A 19,656-nucleotide genomic window follows, 5' to 3' on the forward strand; every position below is an offset into this window, starting at 1 on the left:
TCAGATGCATGAAGAAAGCCGGGGCATTAGTCAAACCGAAGGACATGACCGTATACTCATATAGCCCGTACTTGCAGGTGAATGCCGTCTTCGGAATATCCCCAGGACGGATCCTCAGCTGAAAATATCCCGAACGAAGATCAATCTTCGAGAATATACGGGCACCTCGAAGCAAATCAAAGAGATCCTCAATACGGGGCAGTGGATGCTTGTTCTTGATAGTAACTGCATTCAGCTCCCGATAATCGACACACATTCTCTTCGAGCCATCCTTCTTATCTACCAGCAACAACGGAAAAGCCCAAGGAGAGAAGCTGCGACGGATATAGCCCTTGGCTAGCAACTCATCAATAGTCTTCTTAACTTCTTCATGCTCTATAGGTGCCATACGGTAGGGCCGCTTTGCAATAGGAGCTGTGCCAGGCAAGAGATCAATACAAAACTCAATGGCGCGTTCAGGCGGCATACCTGGCAGATCATCCGGAAAGACATCCGGGAATTCAGACACCACGCGAATACCGTCCGTGGGTCTAGCCTCCATCTGATGAAGAAATCCCGAAGGCTCTACTACGCTGATAACAACCTCTTGGCCACTGGAAGCTGATAGCAAGACTGTCCTCTGAGCACAATCTATCCGGACTCCCCACTTGGCCAGAGTCTCCATTCCCAGAATGACATCAATGCCCTTGGTGTCTAGCACCATCAGATCAGTACAGAACTCTACTCCCCTCAAGGAAACACTGACTCTCGGGCAGTAAGTGTGAGACCTCAACTGTCCTCCCGGTGAAGATACTAACAGGCACCTCTTTAATGTGCTAGTATGAATACCATGATGCTCGACAAAAGACTGAGTAATGAAGGAATGCGTAGCACCAGTATCAAAAAGCACTATAGCTGGATATGAATTAACCATGAACGTACCAATAACCACGTTGGGAGCCTCGGCCGCTGACTCGGCCGTCACGTGGTTCACCCGACCCCGTGCTGGCGCCCTGGGCTGAGCTGGGCGCCCCTGCTGTCCCGCCTGCGCCTTTCGGGGGCAAGCGTTGGTGTAGTGCCCCAGCTAGCCGCAGTGAAAGCAGGTGCGAGGAGGTCCCTGAGCCTGCTGTCCGGTAGGAGCTGCCGGACGTGGAGCCTGCGGTGCCGGTGGAGCAGCAGGAGCCGGAGGTGCTGGTAACCTCGGGCCCTGACCTGCCTGCGGCTGTCGAGGCGGGTACTGCTGCGGGGGCCTCTGCTGGTACTGCTGAGGAGGCCGGTACTGCTGCTGGTACTGCTGAGGCTGCTGGAGGCGTGGACGAGTGTTGCTGCCGGAAGCAACGGGGACAATCTTCCTCTTCTTGTCCTCCATCTCCAAGTGCTTGCGCTCAGTGTTGAGCGCGCTGTCAACCAGATGGTTGAAGTCGTCGAAGCGGAGGTTGAGCAGCGCGTACTGGAGGTAGACCTCAAGACCCTCCATGAAGTGCTCCTGCTTCTTGCGGTCATAAGCAACATCGGCAGGGGCGTAGCGAGCAAGCTGCAGAAAGCGATCACGATACTCCGTGACCGACATAGTCCCCTGAAGTGACAAGGACAGATAGATATCGAAAGATTAACACAAGATTCATAAGGATAGAACAAGGGACATTAGCTCAAAAGAAACCGCTGAATAATTATATTTAAGATTACATGCTTCAGTGCAAGGAACTCCTTCTGCTTCATCTTCATAACGCCGCGGGGACGTTGTGGTTGCGGAAACGCTCCCTGAACTGGAGCCAAGTGAGAGACTCGCGGTCATGAACTGGGTGGGACTCCCACCAGTCCAAAGCTGCCCCTCGCAGCTGTCCTGCTGCGTACAAGACGCGCTCACGATCATCGCACTGGGCGATGTCCAGCTGACACTCCACTGCACGGAGCCAGTCGTCAGCCTGAAGAGGGTCGGACGTGTGAGAGAACGTCGGCGGGTGACCCCTCAGGAACTCGGCACGCCTGTCGCGAGGCTGCGGCGGTGGAGGAGGTGGAGGCTGAGTGTGAGCCTGCTGAAGAGCCTGAACAGTGTTGTTCAGGGTGGCCATCATCTGCATCTGGAGCTGGAAGTACTGCTCCGGAGTCAAAGGCGGCGGCATCGGGATCTCGGTCCCCTGAGTGTTCTGACCCTGGTTGTTCTGCCCCTGCTGGTCAGAACCATGCCTGGTGTTCACCATCTGATTTTGGACAAAAGATTTCACGAGTAAGGATATTGCAGAAATAATTCAGATGGATATGATAACTCTTTGCGGAAAAAGACTCAGCCATGATAAAGTAGACAGGATAGAGTGGATTGTTTTACCCCCAATGATCTAACTCTTTTTATTAATTAGTTAACTTTAACATTGGAGTGATTTCCTTTAAACAAATTTAAACTGCTAAGCTATGCAATCATTCAAAAATCCAAATCAAACATGTAGCATAATAACAAGCAGACAATTTTCACAACTTAGCCGAGTTTAACATACGACTCGACTAACACATCGCGTCGCAGAACGGGCTATCGCATTATTATAAAAAGGTCACCTAGCTAATACCCATGGTGGTCAGATGACTGATTCAGGCCAAAATCTACGAAAACTATTCTTCAGAGAGAGAAATCAAGGCAAGACGGGTAAAAGTCATAGAACTCAAGGGGTATAATAGTAAAATAGTTTCAGCAGACAAGGATTGGAGAGAAGAAGTCCTAAGACTCGACCAGTTCTATCTAGGCTTCGTCCTACAGTCGATACGGCTCTGATACCACTCTGTAACACCCGGTTTATAAAAGGACATAAACCGAGCAATCATATACGTGCCAGGATCAAGTCACACGTATATACAACAGAATGAATAGTATATCATAGCACATATCACGAATAAGACATAATAAATCGAAATACGAATGTTATTTATTACAATAATGACAAAATGTTTGATACAGCGGAAGCGAAGTACAAAAATACGAAAAAGACTCTCCGAAGCTGAAGCAGGGCGCCACAGGGACGTCGTCTGGGAGACGAACACCTAGAAGTCCTCGTAGTCCTGGTAGCGCTGGACGAACTCCCTCGTGTCGGCAGGAACTGAGCAGCAGTAGCGTAGCCAAGAGGAAAAAGTAGAGAAGAGGCAAGAGTGAGTACACAACTTGTACTCAACAAGTATAACACAAACTATGAGGCTCTAAGGTTGGCTGACTCAACTGCATTAGCTTTTAAGTGTTGGCAAGATTTTATTAAAGCTAATTACTACAAGTTGATGAATTACCATTAACCCAGTTACATAGTAATTAGTCAAATTTAATCATGATACTACTGAGAACCAAACCGAAACCAAGCCACCAAGGTAAACCTCGAGAGGCACCCCCTCGTCGGAAGGGGCTAACCCCACTAATCAAAAGGAGGATCTGGGCCGCTCATAACCGTGAGCACGACTAGTATACTAGTTTTACACTCTGCAGAGGTTGCACATCTTTACCCACAAGTCGTGAGCTACGCTAGAGGTTCATCACACTTCCTTAGGTGAGATGACTAGCGACTCACTACGAGGCCGTTACAAAGAATCTTGTTGGTAAGGCGTAACCGCGAGAGTTAGGTCAGCGACGATGGGGCCCACCTCCGGGGGTACAAGCACAGGAGCGCAGTCCAAGCACAGACCAAGCCGGAGGAGCAGGGACCATTGAAGCTTACTACTCTTGCCCCGCAGGTAAGTTACTCCAAACCAAAAAGACCTAATTAGTAAGCCAAGTCTATCCCATTCTAGCCTTGTGGTAGCGCTGTTGTCCCAGGTTGTCGCTCTATGAACCGGTCCTTATGGAGAGTGGCCAACCAAGCACTAAGCACCGTGCTGGCCCCCTAAACCATATTTCTACAAAAACCATCTTTTAACGAGACGTGAGCCACTCAAGCCACACAGAGTGCCACTCTTAGAATTAAGTTCAAGTAAACCATTAATCAAATTAATTAAAAAGGACCAGAGTGTGTTATAGCGCGGCACCTAGCACAACTAACCAAAATGCAACCCAAGGTAATATATAAAGGATATAAAGTGGCTAGGAAAGTCCTTATAGGCATACAGTATTAAAATGCAGTATGAAAATGTAATTAAAAGTGATAGGTTGTTCATGTTACACTTGCCTTCCTCGTACTGCTCCTGCTGCTGCTCAAAGTGCTCGGAAGACGGCTGCTCCGGGTACTGGTACTGGGGCTCCTCAGATGGATCAACGTCTACTCACGAACACATGGCCAAAACAATGCATAACAATAAGCATACAAGCAAATACTAACAAAAACTAAGAAACAGTACACCAATACATAAAAACAGCACACTAAACTAGTATAAAACTATTCTACGCGTTACAACGATCGGGTGGATATAAAGAATGCTAAAAACGGAGCTAAAACGCGTATTCTAGGCTAAAAACAAGTTCTAGGGGCTTATTTGTAAGAAAAATAGGGTTCCAGGGACTTTTCTGCTAAAACCGAGGGCCTAAATGTAATTAAAGATTAGATATGAGGGCCAACGTGCAAAAGACCAGGTGCTGGACCGCGGGTTTGAAATCTGGAAAGGTTAGGGGGTCCCGTGTAAAAATTTGGGCTGATCTGTAAATATGTTTACACAGGAAAGGACTGCGGGTTGATAGTCAGAAAGGCGGGGGTCTCTTTAACAAAATTACCAGACCGAACCGGTAAGTTTGGATCTCGGCCGTAGGATTAGGATATGGCGGCTCAGATCTAAAGGATCCTAGATCTAATCTTGGACACACCTTTCAGATCGGACGGCTCTAGGTGATTGGGGCGCGGGGCGGCGGTGAAGCTCGCCGGAGCGGAGCTCCCGCGGCGGCAGGGTCGCCGGAGTGAGCGAATCCGGCATTTCCGGGCTCTAATTGGCACGCAGTCTGGCCTAGGATGGACTACGCGCCATGCGTAGTCCACCTGGGGTCTTCTTGGATCTCGGGAAGCCCCGGAGTGGGGAAGGCAAGGGCGACGGCGGCCCTGCGCACGGCGGCGCTGCGCCGTTCGGCGTTCTGGGCTCGGAAAGGACCGAAGGGTCTCGACAACTAGCGCAAAAGGAGGAGAAGAGGGCACTGATGCTCACCTAGGGGGTCTGGGCGAGCAGGGAGGCCGTGAAGGGCGTCGGCGTTGCGGACCGGCGGCGAGGTCCGGGCGGCGCTCGGGGGTGGTCGTTGCAGTGGAGTTCCGGGCGTCAGGTCCCCGCGGATCGATTCGTGGTAGTCCTGCGAAGAAGTTACGGGGCTCAGGGCGGCCGGAGAACCACTGGAGGCGGGGAAATCGTTGCGGCGCAGAGACTCACCGGAGGCGACGTCAGGTGAAATTCCGGCGCGATGGTGGCGGAGATCGAGGGAAAACGAGCTCGGGAAGGTTCCTGGGCCTGACGTGGTGCTGTTGCGCGGCTAGAGGTGGTCCGAGGTGCGGCGGGGCGGCGCGGCCGCAGCGGCGCCGGAGCTTTGCGCGGCGAGGCTGACCGAACGCGGCGGAGCTAGGGTTGCGGCGGCCGTGGAGTAGGTGGGAGGAGGAGGGAAGGCACGGGCTCCTATTTGTAGGGCGGCGGGGCGCCTGGGCGTGCGCGCTTGGGACGATAGTCTCGCCGGGATCGTGGCCGGAGATCTCGGCGGGGTTGTTGCGCCCCGGAGGGGATGAAGCTGCCATGCGGGCCCAGCTGGTCAGTGGCGGGGCGCGCTGCGAGCGGGCTGAGTGGGAGGGGAGGGCAGGCTGGGAGCGCTGCCGCTGGTAGGTGGACCCGGGACGCGTCGCGGTGCGGGGTCTCACTGGGCCGAGCGGAGCGAGGGAGGAACGGGTGACGCGGGGAGAGCGGGGAAGCGGGGGAACGGGCCGCTGGCTCGCTGGGCTGGCCGGCGGGCTGAGGGAGTGGGCCGCGCGGGGAAAAGTTGTTGGCATGGGAGGGGGGAGCGGGGTCCGGGCCTGGGTTTGGTTTGGGCCGGGATCTGGGGTTTAGCTGGGTTTTGGGTTTTGCCTTTTCTATTTCTCTCTCACTTCTATTTCTAATCCTAATTCAAACAAGGTTTGAGTTCAAATACAAATTTGAATTCAACCACACTCAAATCATTGAAAGTATGCACCAGCATGAATGCATCATCAAAATTTAAAACCTATGATAAATTTTAATTATTTATAGAACAAAAATGTAGATTATGCAAGTCTAACACAATAAACCTTAGAAATTTAAATAAAGCCATTTAAATTTATTAATAAATGCTGAAATTTAAACTAGGGTGTTACAATAGATTCGTTAGATTAGATGGAAAACCCTAGTAAGTTCATTATCGATCCACGGATTGATAAACCTTGGGGGAATACTCTAAGGGAAAAGCTACCACGAACCGTGCGCTTGCAGTATACAAATCGGGGGCATTAGTGAACGTCAACAGGATCCCACAGATCAAAGAGAGTAACTAAGCAAGTAACTTAAGTAAAAAAGAAACTAGCGAGAAACTGAAGATAAGCGAGGAAAACTTACTTGATTATAAGATTCCCCCGAGGTGGGTACAAGATGGGGTAAGGTCGAGAGAACTCGACTCCGCCTCTTTACCCCGACTTCCGCCAAAGCTCTCACCTCACACTCTCCCTATTCTACTAAGGATGAACTGAAATTATGAGGCACTCAAGCTCCCAAAGTGTGTGTCACAAGTGAGGTGAGGGGTCCTATTTATAGCTGCCAAGGTCGGTGAAACGGTTAATCGCTGCAAGCCTACGCTACCTCTTCCTTGGCTTCAACTCCACGCGAAAGGGCGTCGTCAGAGGCTGACAAGGGGGGTCGGGCGGCCTCCCCTAGGCCGGCCGGCCTGGGGGTGGTGCCACCTTTCCACCGACTTTGCGTGGACGGCTCTAATCACTCTAGGAGGTCGGTGCTTCTGGCGGTTTGCTCAACTGTCATCTTCTTGGGCCGGGCGGCCTGCCTCTAGCGGCCTCTCTGTCCTCCGTTGCACTGTCACACTCCTCCCTGACCATGGATCAATCTTGGATAGGGTGTATGTTGAATACTTGACCATGGCCCAAGTTGGCTTCTCTTTTGGATATGGGTCCAAGCCTTCCGGGTCCAAGCTATATATTTCTGGATTTAGCCCATTGAAATGGCTTGGATTCTCCCTCTATGTGACTTTGGTAAATTCTCATGCCAAGGTTCCACCGAAAGTATGCCGGTCGGCCGGATTCGGGCCTTCCGGTTCAAACTGTGTCCGTTTTGGGTCAAATTTGGATATGTTGTCCCTGAAGTCAAATAAACACCAAAACTTGTGGAACTCATTAGTAATAATGGTTATAGAATGGTTAGGGCCTACATTTCATGAAATTAGACGGTGCGTTGGCGGCAAGAACCATTGTTATCGACAGCCAACACACCCCCACAACCAGACTTTGCTCGCCCCGAGCAATAAGGTCGAGAAAAGAGCGAAGACTAGTTTCATGAACTCAAACTATGCATAAGAGTTATTTCTTAGCTTTCTTTGCATATCTTGGATTCCAGGTGGCTAACATCTTCACTTCAGTCTATTGACCCTCTGAACTCGTCATAAAAATCAATGCAAGTCTTTCTTCTTGGAGTTTGGAGGGTTTTCAGATTTTCGAAATAAGGCAAACTCTGGATGCTCATGGTGTACGATTATCTCAGGGCTAAACCTCTCCCTTTCGTATGATAACAAAGGTATATGCTTATCTTTTTCCATTTATCTTGTAAGTTCAAACAAAATGTCTCTAAGTAGCCATGCCATTCAAATACTTTGACCATGTGCATGTGTACACAGCGATACTTGTCCGTCATCTATACTTTTGCTCTTACCATCTTCCCCTCTTCTCTTCTTCTCTCTCTTTTTTTGAACAAGGATTTATGAGTATGATGACTCACTTCACTTGTTTTTCATTTTGTTTCAGGGAGATGATGAGCCTTCATATGATTGATCATGACGAACAGTTATTGATGTCGTGTACATGTATGGTCAGAGTAAGAAATGTGCATAGCACACTTGAGAGGCAATAAGTTTGAACGAGCTCAAAATATACAAGATAGCTATGTGGAATCATAGAAACTACTCTCATGTATGTATGTGGCATTGGTGGCGGTTGAGCAAAGGAGAGTTGCCATGATTTTTTTTTGTTTTCAAAATAAATTCCTCCAACTCCTTGAATTAGAATAAGCATGACCTTGGTTCAAAGTATCATAGGAGTCAATAAGCAAAAGATCCGATGATCCTAACATAGTTAAGTTCCAAAGACATGTAAATACTTGCATTAGAAATAATACTCAGGCATGTGTTGATTGTCATGAAATGATTTCATCTTTCTCTAAGTTCTTGTTCAAATTTTAGTTTGTATTAAACCATGCACAATTTGAACTGATCTTTTAGAGAAGTAAGCTATAGGAGTTGCAAACCTGCTGCACGAGAAAGATCTCGGTGTTTCGCTGACAGCGGGGCAGGGCGGCCTAAACTTAGGACGGGCAGCCTAGTCCTCCACCGTTTTGCAAACGGCCTGTTGCAATGTGTCCGTTGTGCTGCGTGTGTCACAATTCCGTTGGGTGTTGCAGCAGATCGCAGATTTGATATGCCGGTCGGCACAATTTTGGCCTCCCGGTCTTTTCTGAAGCGAAATGCCCTCAACTTTTTCTGGTGCTCTCCATTCATTGTGTATGTTGTAGATTCATGGATACTTCACAGAATGTGAGAACATGGGTGTGGTTGGCACACAAGTGTATCCCAACCACAAACATGACATGGGGCAAATTTAATTTTATTCAATTCAAAAAATTTCTAAAACAACCTAAGGTGCTGGAGAAGGGAGGGAAACAAAATGAAGGAAACAAAACAGCACCTACACCTAATCTATTTATTCTATCCTCCCTATCTAGATCTAGTCCCTTGGGTCGGTGGCTCGATAGAGCTCCTCGTTCCCGGTAGCCTTTGCAAGGCGTTTGATCTTTGAACAAATGGCCTTGCGCAGCGTGTCCACCTTGTCATCTGGATCCATCTGGTCGATCTCGGACTCTGCCACCTGCTCATCCATATTGTTGAGCCGGAGTTTAAGAGCAGGGAGCTGCTCACGGAGTGCGGCGATGTCGCTCTTCTCCTCCTCATCGTCATCGCTGTCCGTGTACGCGTAGACCTCCGGAGGACCCCGGATCGGTTGAGAACCAAATTGAGAAAAAGATCAAGCATTTACGTGATGATCGTGGAGGAGAATACATCTCGAATGAGTTCTCTCAATTATGTGCTGAACATGGTATAATCCATGAGGTCACACCACCATACTCACCTCAATCAAATGGGGTGGCTAAGAGGAAAAATCGGACACTTACAGACTTTTTAAATGCCATGTTAGAGAGTTCCGGTATGTCCTATGAATGGTGGGGGGAAGTTATTTTGATAGCAAACTTTGTCCTTAATCGAGTTGTGATAAAGAACAAAGATATCACTCCTTATGAGGGATGGAAAGGGTGAAAGCCTAATGTCAACTTTTTGCGCACGTGGGGTTGTTTGGCGAAAGTCAATATACCAGCGCCGAAAAAGGGAAAGCTTGGACCCAAGACGGTTGACTGTGTGTTTTTTGGGTTATGCACAAAACAGCATAGCTTATTGATTTTTAGTTGTGAAATCAGATTCTCCTGATGTGAGCGCTTACACAATCATGGTGTCACATGATGCTTCATTCTTTGAGGATATTTATCCCATGAGAACAGCGAGTAATAGTGAAACTCAGATTTACAATCAATCTGAAACAAATGCTTCACCTGAACCAAATAGTGAACCAATTACATCCGACGAAGATAATGATAAAGTCGATGATGCTCCACGCAGAAGTAAGAGACAAAGGGTTGAGAAATCCTTAGGTGATGTCTTTATTGTTTATCTTATGGATGACGTGCCAAAAACACTTCCAGAGGCTTATGCATCTCCTGATGTAGAGTATTGGAAAGAGGCAGTCCATAGTGAGATGGACTCCATCATGTCCAATGGGACTTGCGAGATCACTGACTATCCAAGCGGGTGCAAACCAGTTGGATGCAAGTGGATCTTTAAAAAGAAAATGAGGCCTGATGGTACTATTGAAAAGTACAAGGCAAGACTTGTGGCCAAGGGTTATACACAAAAGGAAGGAGAGGATTTCTTTGATACTTACTCTCCAGTAGCCTGATTGCAACAATTAGAGTACTGTTTGCGTTAGCATCTTCCTATGGTTTACATGTCCATCAAATAGATGTAAAACAACTTTTCTTTATGGAGAGTTGGAGGAAGAAATATATATGGAGCAACCGGATGGCTTTGTTGTCCCTGGAGAGGAGAACAAAGTGTGCAAATTAATAAAATTCTTATATGGCCTAAAGCAAGCACCTAAACAGTGGCACGAAAAATTCGACACCACTTTAACATCTGTAGGATTCAGCTTGAACGAGGTAGATAGGTGTGTGTACTACCGTTATGGTGGGGGTGAAGGTGTTATATTGTGCTTGTATGTCGATGACATACTTATATTTGGGACCAGCACTGCTGTGATTGATGAGATCAAATCTTTCCTATCTCGGTGTTTTGATATGAAAGACTTAGGTCCAGCAGATGTAATTCCGAATATTAAGTTGATTAAAAATGAGAATGGGATTACACTGAGTCAATCCCATTATACAGAGAAGGTCCTTAGCCAGTTTGGCTTTGCAGACTGTAAGATCGCTCCAACTCCCTACAATGCAAGTGTGAAACTTCGAAAATTCGAAGGACAGGGAAGAGATCAATTGAGATATTCTCAAATAATTGGATCCCTTATGTATTTAGCTGGTGCGACCAGACCTGACATCTCCTATGCTGTGAGTAAACTGAGTCGGTTCACATCAAATCCAGGAGATGATCATTGGAAAGCACTCGAGCGAGTGTGTCGTTATCTGAGAGGTACTTCAGATTATGAAATTCACTACTCGGGATACCCATCTATGTTAGAGGGGTATAGTGATTCCAATTGGATCTCTGATGCAGATGAGATCAAAGCTACTAGTGGCTATGTATTCCCTCTAGCGGGTGCTGCAATTGCGTGGAGGTCCTGCAAAGAAACAGTCTTGACAAAATCAATGGCTGAAGCAGAACTTGTAGCACTGGAGACTGCCACTAGTGAGGCTGAATGGCTTAGAGAGCTGCTTATGGACTTGCCTTTGCTTGAGAAGCCGGTACCACCCATCCTAATGTATTGCGATAACAAATCAATGCTAGCTCAGGTTATGAATACAAAGGTATTTCCAAGTCCTACAAGCATATTAAGCGAAGGCTTAAAACTGTCAGAAAAATGAGAAACTCTGGAGAAATAGCTGTGAGCTATGTGAAAACTGAAAATAATCTGGCAGACCCTTTCACAAAGGGATTATCACGGAATGTGATTTCTGTTATGTCTAAGGACATGGGTATGAGGCCCATTTGAGTATGTTACACCACAATGGTAACCTATCCTATGTGATCGGAGATCTCGTGAAGCAGGAAATAGGAAGAACAAGTTGATGCTGTAACTCAAAGAGTACATTAAAATAATAAAAATGTACCCATATCCAAATGACAACTACAGTACTCTTTACTGCTTGGAAGGATGGCTTAAAGCCTTAATGTTCCCCATTGAAAAGATATCAGTCAGCAGGATATTCTTGAAGGGGAACACCTACATGAGTCTAACTGTAGGTCGTAGTTCTTGAGACAGGGCGCTCTCATTGAAAACAAACTAAAAGATGTGGGAGCAGACCATTAACGCTCCGGTTAGGCGAGGTTGCTTTGGCAGCCTAGTATCAGTTGTGATTTCAGGATAAAGTCTGACCACGTATGACTGAGAATTCAAGGCCTAGTCTATTCTTCAGTTGTGGGAAGATGAATCTTGTTATTCTAGGTATTAGTTCAACCCATACGGGACTCGTACCGAAAGACTGGCATATTAACGATGATACAACACAGTGATCCTTTTGTCCTTCATTTCTTACTTTGGAATTGGTAGGGGATTGTTGGAATTTGGTCCATTTATGGCCCATTCAAGAGAATTCCAAAACAACATGTGGTTGGTTGGTATTGTCACATACTGCTAGTACAAACAAGTGGACACCCATTTAAATATTGGAGCACTTTTCATGCATTGAATGGAGCAGCCAAGAGATGGGGTGTGTAAGGCTCTGCTAAATACACACCAACGCACGCGCGCGCGTATCCATGTCTTTTTGCGTGTATATCCGCGTGACTTGTGACTTGCGACGTGCGGTTGTGTGGCTGTGATTCAGCCAATATTTTGCCACCTGTGTCTCTCACATTTGAACCGTTGTGCACTGATTAGGTGCTAATCAATGTCCGATTAATTCCATAATACCCAGTAAATTGTCATGATCATCCTGAATGAGTTTTAATGTCTTTTATGGGCATCATCAAAGTGATAACGGCTCCTTGAGGGCAGCCGCGCCCATATAAGTGGACTGGAAATATTCAGGTGACTCTCTCTTAATTCCCAGCCATTCTTCCACCTCTTGCTGTGCTGTGACATCGAGTTGCTGGATCTCGCCGGCCCTTTCCTTGGCATGCACTGAGGAGAAGGGTGAGCGGTATCTCCGAACCCTTACCGTCATGAAGCCTGCACGAGGGACGACAATAAGGTTTCTGGGCAGCACAACTACGCGACTGCTCGAGCCTGTTCGACTACGTTCTGCACTGCTACAATCTGCACTGCATCGTCTCTTCACGAGGACGGAGCGCTGATCGGTAAGAGTAATCGAATTTAACATGAGTATGTTTCGGTTCGTTTTGCTCTGTCAGTTTTCAATTATGCTTGAGATAGCAGTTTCGTTGTTATTTTTATTTTGCCTCAAATTGAAATCTGGTATCTTTAAACACATTTTCCAATAGGAAGAGCTAGGGTTTGGGGAAGACAAAAGTAATGCAAAGTAATGAAAGGTAATGCATTGATATGTTTTTGATCGATTGGATGATGACTCAATCGGCCGTAACCCTTTTTTTATATGGTGGGATGGACTTATCCCGCAAGGAATCTTTTTTATAGATCTAGATCTACAAAAACCGCAATTGTACTCGAACTCCTCTTTGACCGGTTGGCTCCTGCCAGACTGGCTACAGTACCCCGACCGGTCAGACCGCTCAGTCAGACCGGTTATGGCCAATTTTGGTCCTTAACATCGTGGACGCATACATGCTCCACTCCTGATTGACATGTTCAAGAAATTGGACATGTTCCTCTTTTACTCAAAGGATTTAGCCCCAACTTGTGAAATAATGAGTACATACTCAAAGGACTTGAATTTGGACGCGTTCCTCTTTTACTGCACTCACTGATCGGACCCGTGGACTCATGGGCCATTTTCCAAGGAACTCGGCAGATTAGCTGACGAAACTATTCTTTCCGTGCACCATTTGGACCGTTTTCACCATTCTTGTCCACGGGTGATTATATTTTACGAAATTGCGAGCCTACCGATTCAAGATTGCCCGTCTAACTCTTCGTGGGCTGTGACTGCTTCCCGCCCCCATCCGGTCCGTCCACCTCGCCGGTTGCTTGGGTTGCTTCACGTGTTCCGGCCCATCTGCCTTGCAGCCTGCTTGGGTTGCTTCACATTTTCCTTTATTGTTGCACTCACGAGTCAGGCTGTTGCTATCACCGAACATTTTTTTCTGTACTCGTCAGATTTCCTGATGGTTTCCAATGACCATTTGGGCCAGTGATCATGGTACCATATTTTGGTGGTCATTAGGATGAGCCCCATTAGCATATTCTTGATCCTTTGCGTGGCACCACCAGACGGATCAGTGCTGCTCCAATCACCTGGCATTCAGTCATGTAACTGCCATTCGGTCATGAAGTTGTAGTGTCACTAAGTAACAGCACATGACGGATGGTAGTTCCATTCAGTCATTAGGACTGACTTACATTTGACTCTTGCCAAATCATTGTCACTAACATTACAAACTGAACACCTACGGTAACAGCAACTAGCACGGGAGATCTAGTCTTTGCGTTCACTGGACGCTAGGGACCATCCCGTGACTTCATCCTGTTGGTGTCACCGGTCTTTCGAGAGGTATGGAACTTCAAGACACGGGTCGAAAGAACAACTTCTCCTCCCGAGATGCATACACTTTGTCCACACCTGGAACAGAAATTGCACGCCATTTTCGTGAGCTCTAACATAAATTGTGGGCAACATCAATGTGTATTAATCTATGACCATGACACTATGGTACTTTTTTTTCCATGCACCAATGCGACCGGTGTTCATCTGACATGGCCACCTGACAATCTATCGTCGGACGAACCTGAGGGTCTATCCAGTGGTTCCAACAGTCTCTCCGGTGTAGTTTGCAACAGTTGGTGAAGGATCAAGTGTACGAAATAGAATGTCTGCTTCCTTTTTCTTCGGTTACATCATTTCAATATCTCACAGACATATCTTGATCATGTACACAAGAGCACAGAAAAGCACTAGGAGCTCCAGCTCCAGCTACTCAAGAAGAAGGACCACGTCCTTCTCTACAATCATTGGCAGCTCCTGCTCAAGCAACAAGGATGCATTACCTTTTCAAGCCCCAAGACCAGAAGTTGCAACATCTTCTCAAGGACCATTTCAGCAAACCATTCGAAGAGCATCCCAAGGAGCAATGGCCGCCTTTCTTACTTGTTGTTTGGTGTCAAATACTGAAAATTTCTAGCTAGAAAATGATACATTTTCTGAACTTATGTTACTTATATTGTTTGAGGACATCAACATGAAGATACCGTTTGCTGTAAATATTTGCTGCTATGAGCTAATGTTAGTTCTATGAACTCAGGTTCATGTTAGTGTTGTGACCTGTGAACTGATATTGTTAATTGCCATCCATGTGCATTTATCACTTTATTTTGCAAACCGGTTCATTTTGCATTGAAATATGCTGCAAGCTCAGTCAACATTTACATCAAAAGATCATGCACTAACAAATATTGCCACAAAAGCTCAGGCTCTAACAGAGCAAGTCACAATGTTGAGTTCTTCAGTACAAACAACAGCCCTAACAAAGCAAAAACTACAATGCACCTACTGAAACAACTGAAGTTGCTCTTCTCCTTCAAGTCAAGTTGCTCCTTTTCCTCCATCTTCTTATTGAATTCATCCAGCTCCTTTTCTAGTTGCACTATCATCTGCCTGAGCTCTCCATTTTCCTTCTGAATCCTCTGAACATGCTGCTGCTCCTCTTCTTTCTCTCTCAGCTGCCAAATAGCATCACGAAGGTCACAATCAAAATCCGCTCATACTGGGTGGCCTCACGATCAATCCACACATAATAGCCGCAATCCCCGGGTTTCTACACTCAAATGAATTGCACAGCAAATCAGAAAATCATCGCAGAGCATACCAATCCAAGGGGAAAACCTAAAGAAAGGCTTACCAATCTGGAATGTAGTATCTCCGGCTCAGGTTGTTGTCGCTCCAAGATGTCCAGCAAGGCGCCTTCCTATTGCAGCGACACTTCACTGCCGGGGAGTAGTCATACTGACCTACTCGGTACGGCACTAGCGCCCTATACCTCTCCATCTCCCCGCCTCCTCTTCCTCTCGACGACCAATTCGGACCACCCTGGCGAGCGTGAGTTTGACGACGCCATGGCCGTAGCCCCCTCCCTCCATCGCCGGACCGCGCCCCCCTCGCTGGGAGAAACCCTAGGTCCGCCAGGAACCCTAGGACCGACGTAGAGTTCAACCTTAGTGGACTAAAACTATATTAAATCAACTATTCAATCAAACTTTACTAGAACAACCATTCAATTATAAACTATACTACTCAAAATGTTATTCACACAATTATTGATTTACCATTGTACCCTTGATCAAATAAAAAAATCAGAAATCCAATTATCCCACCTCATCTCCACCGGTGGAGGGCCCACCACTTTGGTATGCACCGGGTGCTTATGGCCCACCATTTAGTAAGCACCGGGTGCCTCTCGTTTTGGTGCCTCTACCTTTCAAGCCGTTGGATTGAGCGACGTGAGGCGTCCATTTTCTCCAACCATTCTAAAAAAAAGTGTTAAAGTATACCACATTTTCCCAACATCACAACATCTTTTTAAAAGAAAATATGAAATGATGAACATCCGTAGTGCATACTTTATATCCAAAGTTGAGGTGCAAACCTATGTAGAAAAAAAATGAAAATGCCTATATATGTTTGGAAAACAAGTTTACATCTCAACTATTACCATAAAAGTACATATTTTGAATCTTGGACTACATATATAGCGTTGTAGAGTGCAGCAAGAGAGCAAAAAAATTATTCTATTGATCCAACCTTTTTTTTAATAAATACTGATCCAACCTCTCCATTTCACAACTTACAGTGAATTGTGAATTGACTTGAGCCCGTAGAAGTCCCCCGTTCAGATATGATGGCGTTTCTAAAGATTTATAAACGATTCCGTTAGTTTCCTAGACTCAATAATCGATTGCTTTGCTTGAGTCCGAAGTTATTCTAGATTCGAAACCCATCACCGTGACATCCCACGACGAGGTTCAAAAAACGGAGGCGCCCATGGAACCTGGCCCCACACGCCTCCTCTTTTCCGAGGAAGAAAAAAAAAAGCAAACTCCACGAGAAAGCAGTACCATTAGGCTATTCCCAGTGCAACGTTTCACTTTGCAGTTTCCAAAGATGCCATGTCATCCCATGAGGTGTGTTCTGATGAATGAAACAGGGAGCCCCAGTGCATGGTTTGAATTCGCGGTTTCATAGACTGTCCATAGCATTTATTAGTCACATGCTATTGTGATAAGGTGTTCCATGCAATTATGTGGTCACTTGTATTTCTTCTAACTCGATCAAGCAGTAGAATACTCGAATTATGATATGCATGAAAGATCTAGCAATATAGTGAAATTTAAATATCAACCAAAAAATATTAAACAAAGAGTAACTTAATAATGATACGAGATAAATCGTATCACATATATAAAATATATTACATATATAGTAACCCAAACTCAAGATACATAACCCAAACAAAGAGTAACTTATATCAATAATGATACGAGATAAATTGTATCGTTTATATAAAATATATTACATATAGTAACCCAAACTCAAGATGTGTTTCGGCGGGCCCTTGACCTTCTCCAAATATGCTCAATCAAATCCTTCTTAAGTTGTTTATGGGTTGAGCTATCTCGAATATCAGCATCCTTCTCTAGTACTCTTTCAAATGTGACATAATCTTCAGGGGAGAACGCTGGTGCATGAACAGTCGTTGTACTTGGAGCCTCGTTCAAATCAAGATCCTCTTCAATATTGTCATTTGTTTTTTCATCTTCGACTATCATATTGTGAAGTATGAGGCACGCTAGCACAACTTTCTCAAGTTGTCCTCGATCATGTAGACGAGCTGGTCTCTTCAAAATGCAAAAGCGACGTCGCAAGACACCAAATGCTCGTTCAATATCCTTTCTCTTCGATTCTTGTTCCTGTGCAAATAATTTGTCCTTCTCCGTGATCGGCAAGGATATGCTCTTCACAAATACAGCCCATTCAGGGTATATTCCATCAGCAAGATAATAACCAGTACTGTACTGATTTCCATTGACCGCGTAGTGCACTTGAGGAGCTTGCCCCTTTAGCTCTTCAATAAATAGAGTTGATTGGTTAAGAACATTGATATCATTATTAGAACCAGCAACTCCAAAGAATGCATGCCAAATCCAAAGATCATGAGAAGCCACGGCCTCAAGTATTATGGTTGGGACTTTTTGATCACCCCGAGTGAATTGGCCCTTCCATGCATTGGGACATCTTTCCCACTGCCAATGCATACAGTCAATACTACCGAACATGCCAGGAAAACCTTGACTCTCGCCAATTTTAAGCAAACGCTCAGCATCTTCCACAGTAGGGTGCCTCAAATAGTGTCCACCAAAAACTGCGATAACACCTTCAGCAAACATCTTCATCGCCTCTAATCCAGTACTGTCACCAATTTTTAAATATTCATCTAGATGATCTGCAGCACTACCATTAGCCAATTGACGAATAGCCGTCGTGCATTTCTGCAGTGGTGTTAGGCCTTGACGATTAAGAGCATCCAACTTTGTAATGAAATAATCAGACCATTTTCCTAACTCATCAACGATGCGTAGAAAGAGTGGCCTGGACATACGGAATCTCCGTCGAAAAACATTTGGCGGGTACAGAGGATTATCTGAGAAATAATCATCAACCAGATGCTGATGGTACTGCTCCCTTGGCCTTCTGATGTACTTCCTTGGAGCACTTCGAGGATCATACGCAGCTTCATGCAGATCTTCTAAGCTTGACATCAGAACTTGAGTTGCCTCATCGATGACATCATCAAAAATTCCCTCCTCGGCGAGGAAGTCATCCCAGTCATCAGAGATGTTGCTTGTTGGGTCAGGAGAGTGGTCAGAAGAGAAATTAACATAACCTCCCCTAAAATATACATAAATGATATGGTCAGAACAGAAACTTTGCAGGTCGCACAAGACATTTTCGAGTCTGAAAACTGATTAAAGTCATACTGTTTTCATATGCAAGAAAATGTCTGATTGCAGAAGCATATGAACACTGAGTAAAATTATGAAATGCTTGTGCTTGTACTAGATCATGCAAACTGTATGGGTGTCCACATCCAGTAAATTCCATGTATTCAGCATCATTATGTAACCTATGTGCCAGTTCATTAGGTTAGTTCCTTCCAAATTGTTTAATCAGAAACTCTCGACAGTACCAAGGATTTGGCATTCGTACTCATCAATTATTAACCTGAATACAAGCATTCGTGCTGCTAAAATCAAACATTGGAGGGAGCGTACCAGGGATTTGAGCATTGGTTTGCTTGGGGGGAATGAATCGCACCACTCCCACCAGGTACGGCTTGCCATCCTGCAGCAAGAGGTGCCGGCGGCAGTTGCCCAGCAGGACCCGAAGTGAACGGCGGCGGCGCTCCCGCAGGAACCGAAGGGAACGGCGGCGGCGGCGCTCCCGCTGGAACTGGCTGTGGTGGTGGTGCTGGTGATGGCGGCGGCGGCACCTTCCGCTCGCTCGCTCCACTTCTCTTCTCCCTGGTCAGCATCTGGTTCCGTCGGAGAAGCACCGGCGAGAGGAGCCACGATTGGAGCAGGGGTGGTGCGGATTGGGCCTGGATGGAAAAGCAAGGGTGGGAGATATACGGGAGAATGGCGGGAGCGAGGGTCGGGGCGCGGGTGGGAAGAGCTCGCTCGCAGAAAATTTTCCCGTCGCCGCACCGGATCTGCGGAAGAAACACGATGAGCCCCAGTGCAGTTTCTTCCGCGTGCCAAGGCCTGGGTAACGGTGCCGGCCTCATCGCGTTAGGCTATTCCCAGTGCAGGATGTCATCAGGGTTTCATGCACATTTATTAGATGACACATCAGCTTTTGTGGTGATGTGGCAAGAAATTGAAGAGGAGAGAGAGGATACAAGTTTCGTCCAGACGAAACGAGGCCGGCACCGTTACCCAGGCCTTGGCACGCGGAAGAAACTGCACTGGGGCTCATCGTGTTTCTTCCGCAGATCCGGTGCGGCGACGGGAAAATTTTCTGCGAGCGAGCTCTTCCCACCCGCGCCCCGACCCTCGCTCCCGCCATTCTCCCGTATATCTCCCACCCTTGCTTTTCCATCCAGGCCCAATC

At 46.5% G+C, this 19,656-nt stretch overlaps 1 protein-coding gene across 1 annotated transcript; it reads right to left on the minus strand.

Moving 5' to 3' along the window:
* Window positions 1-17,078: 17,078 nt before the first annotated feature.
* Window positions 17,079-19,330, minus strand: LOC120678080. The gene is made up of 2 exons (XM_039959238.1): window positions 18,885-19,330; window positions 17,079-18,435 (listed from the first exon to the last, which is right to left on the minus strand). The coding sequence occupies exons 1-2, from the start codon at window positions 19,328-19,330 to the stop codon at window positions 17,079-17,081; spliced, it is 1,803 nt and encodes a 600-aa protein (XP_039815172.1).
* Window positions 19,331-19,656: the final 326 nt, after the last annotated feature.

This window comes from Panicum virgatum, chromosome 6N (genome assembly GCF_016808335.1).
Source record: "Panicum virgatum strain AP13 chromosome 6N, P.virgatum_v5, whole genome shotgun sequence".
Lineage (NCBI taxonomy): Eukaryota > Viridiplantae > Streptophyta > Magnoliopsida > Poales > Poaceae > Panicum > Panicum virgatum.

Excerpts from the sequence above, each read along its gene's own strand:
- LOC120678080 (XM_039959238.1), bottom strand. The coding sequence starts at position 19,330 with ATGAGGCCGGCACCGTTACCCAGGCCTTGGCACGCGGAAGAAACTGCA. Across the intron at positions 18,436-18,884 it reads GCACCTCTTGCTGCAGGATG|GGGAGGTTATGTTAATTTCT; the intron begins GCAAGCCGTACC and ends TGTATATTTTAG.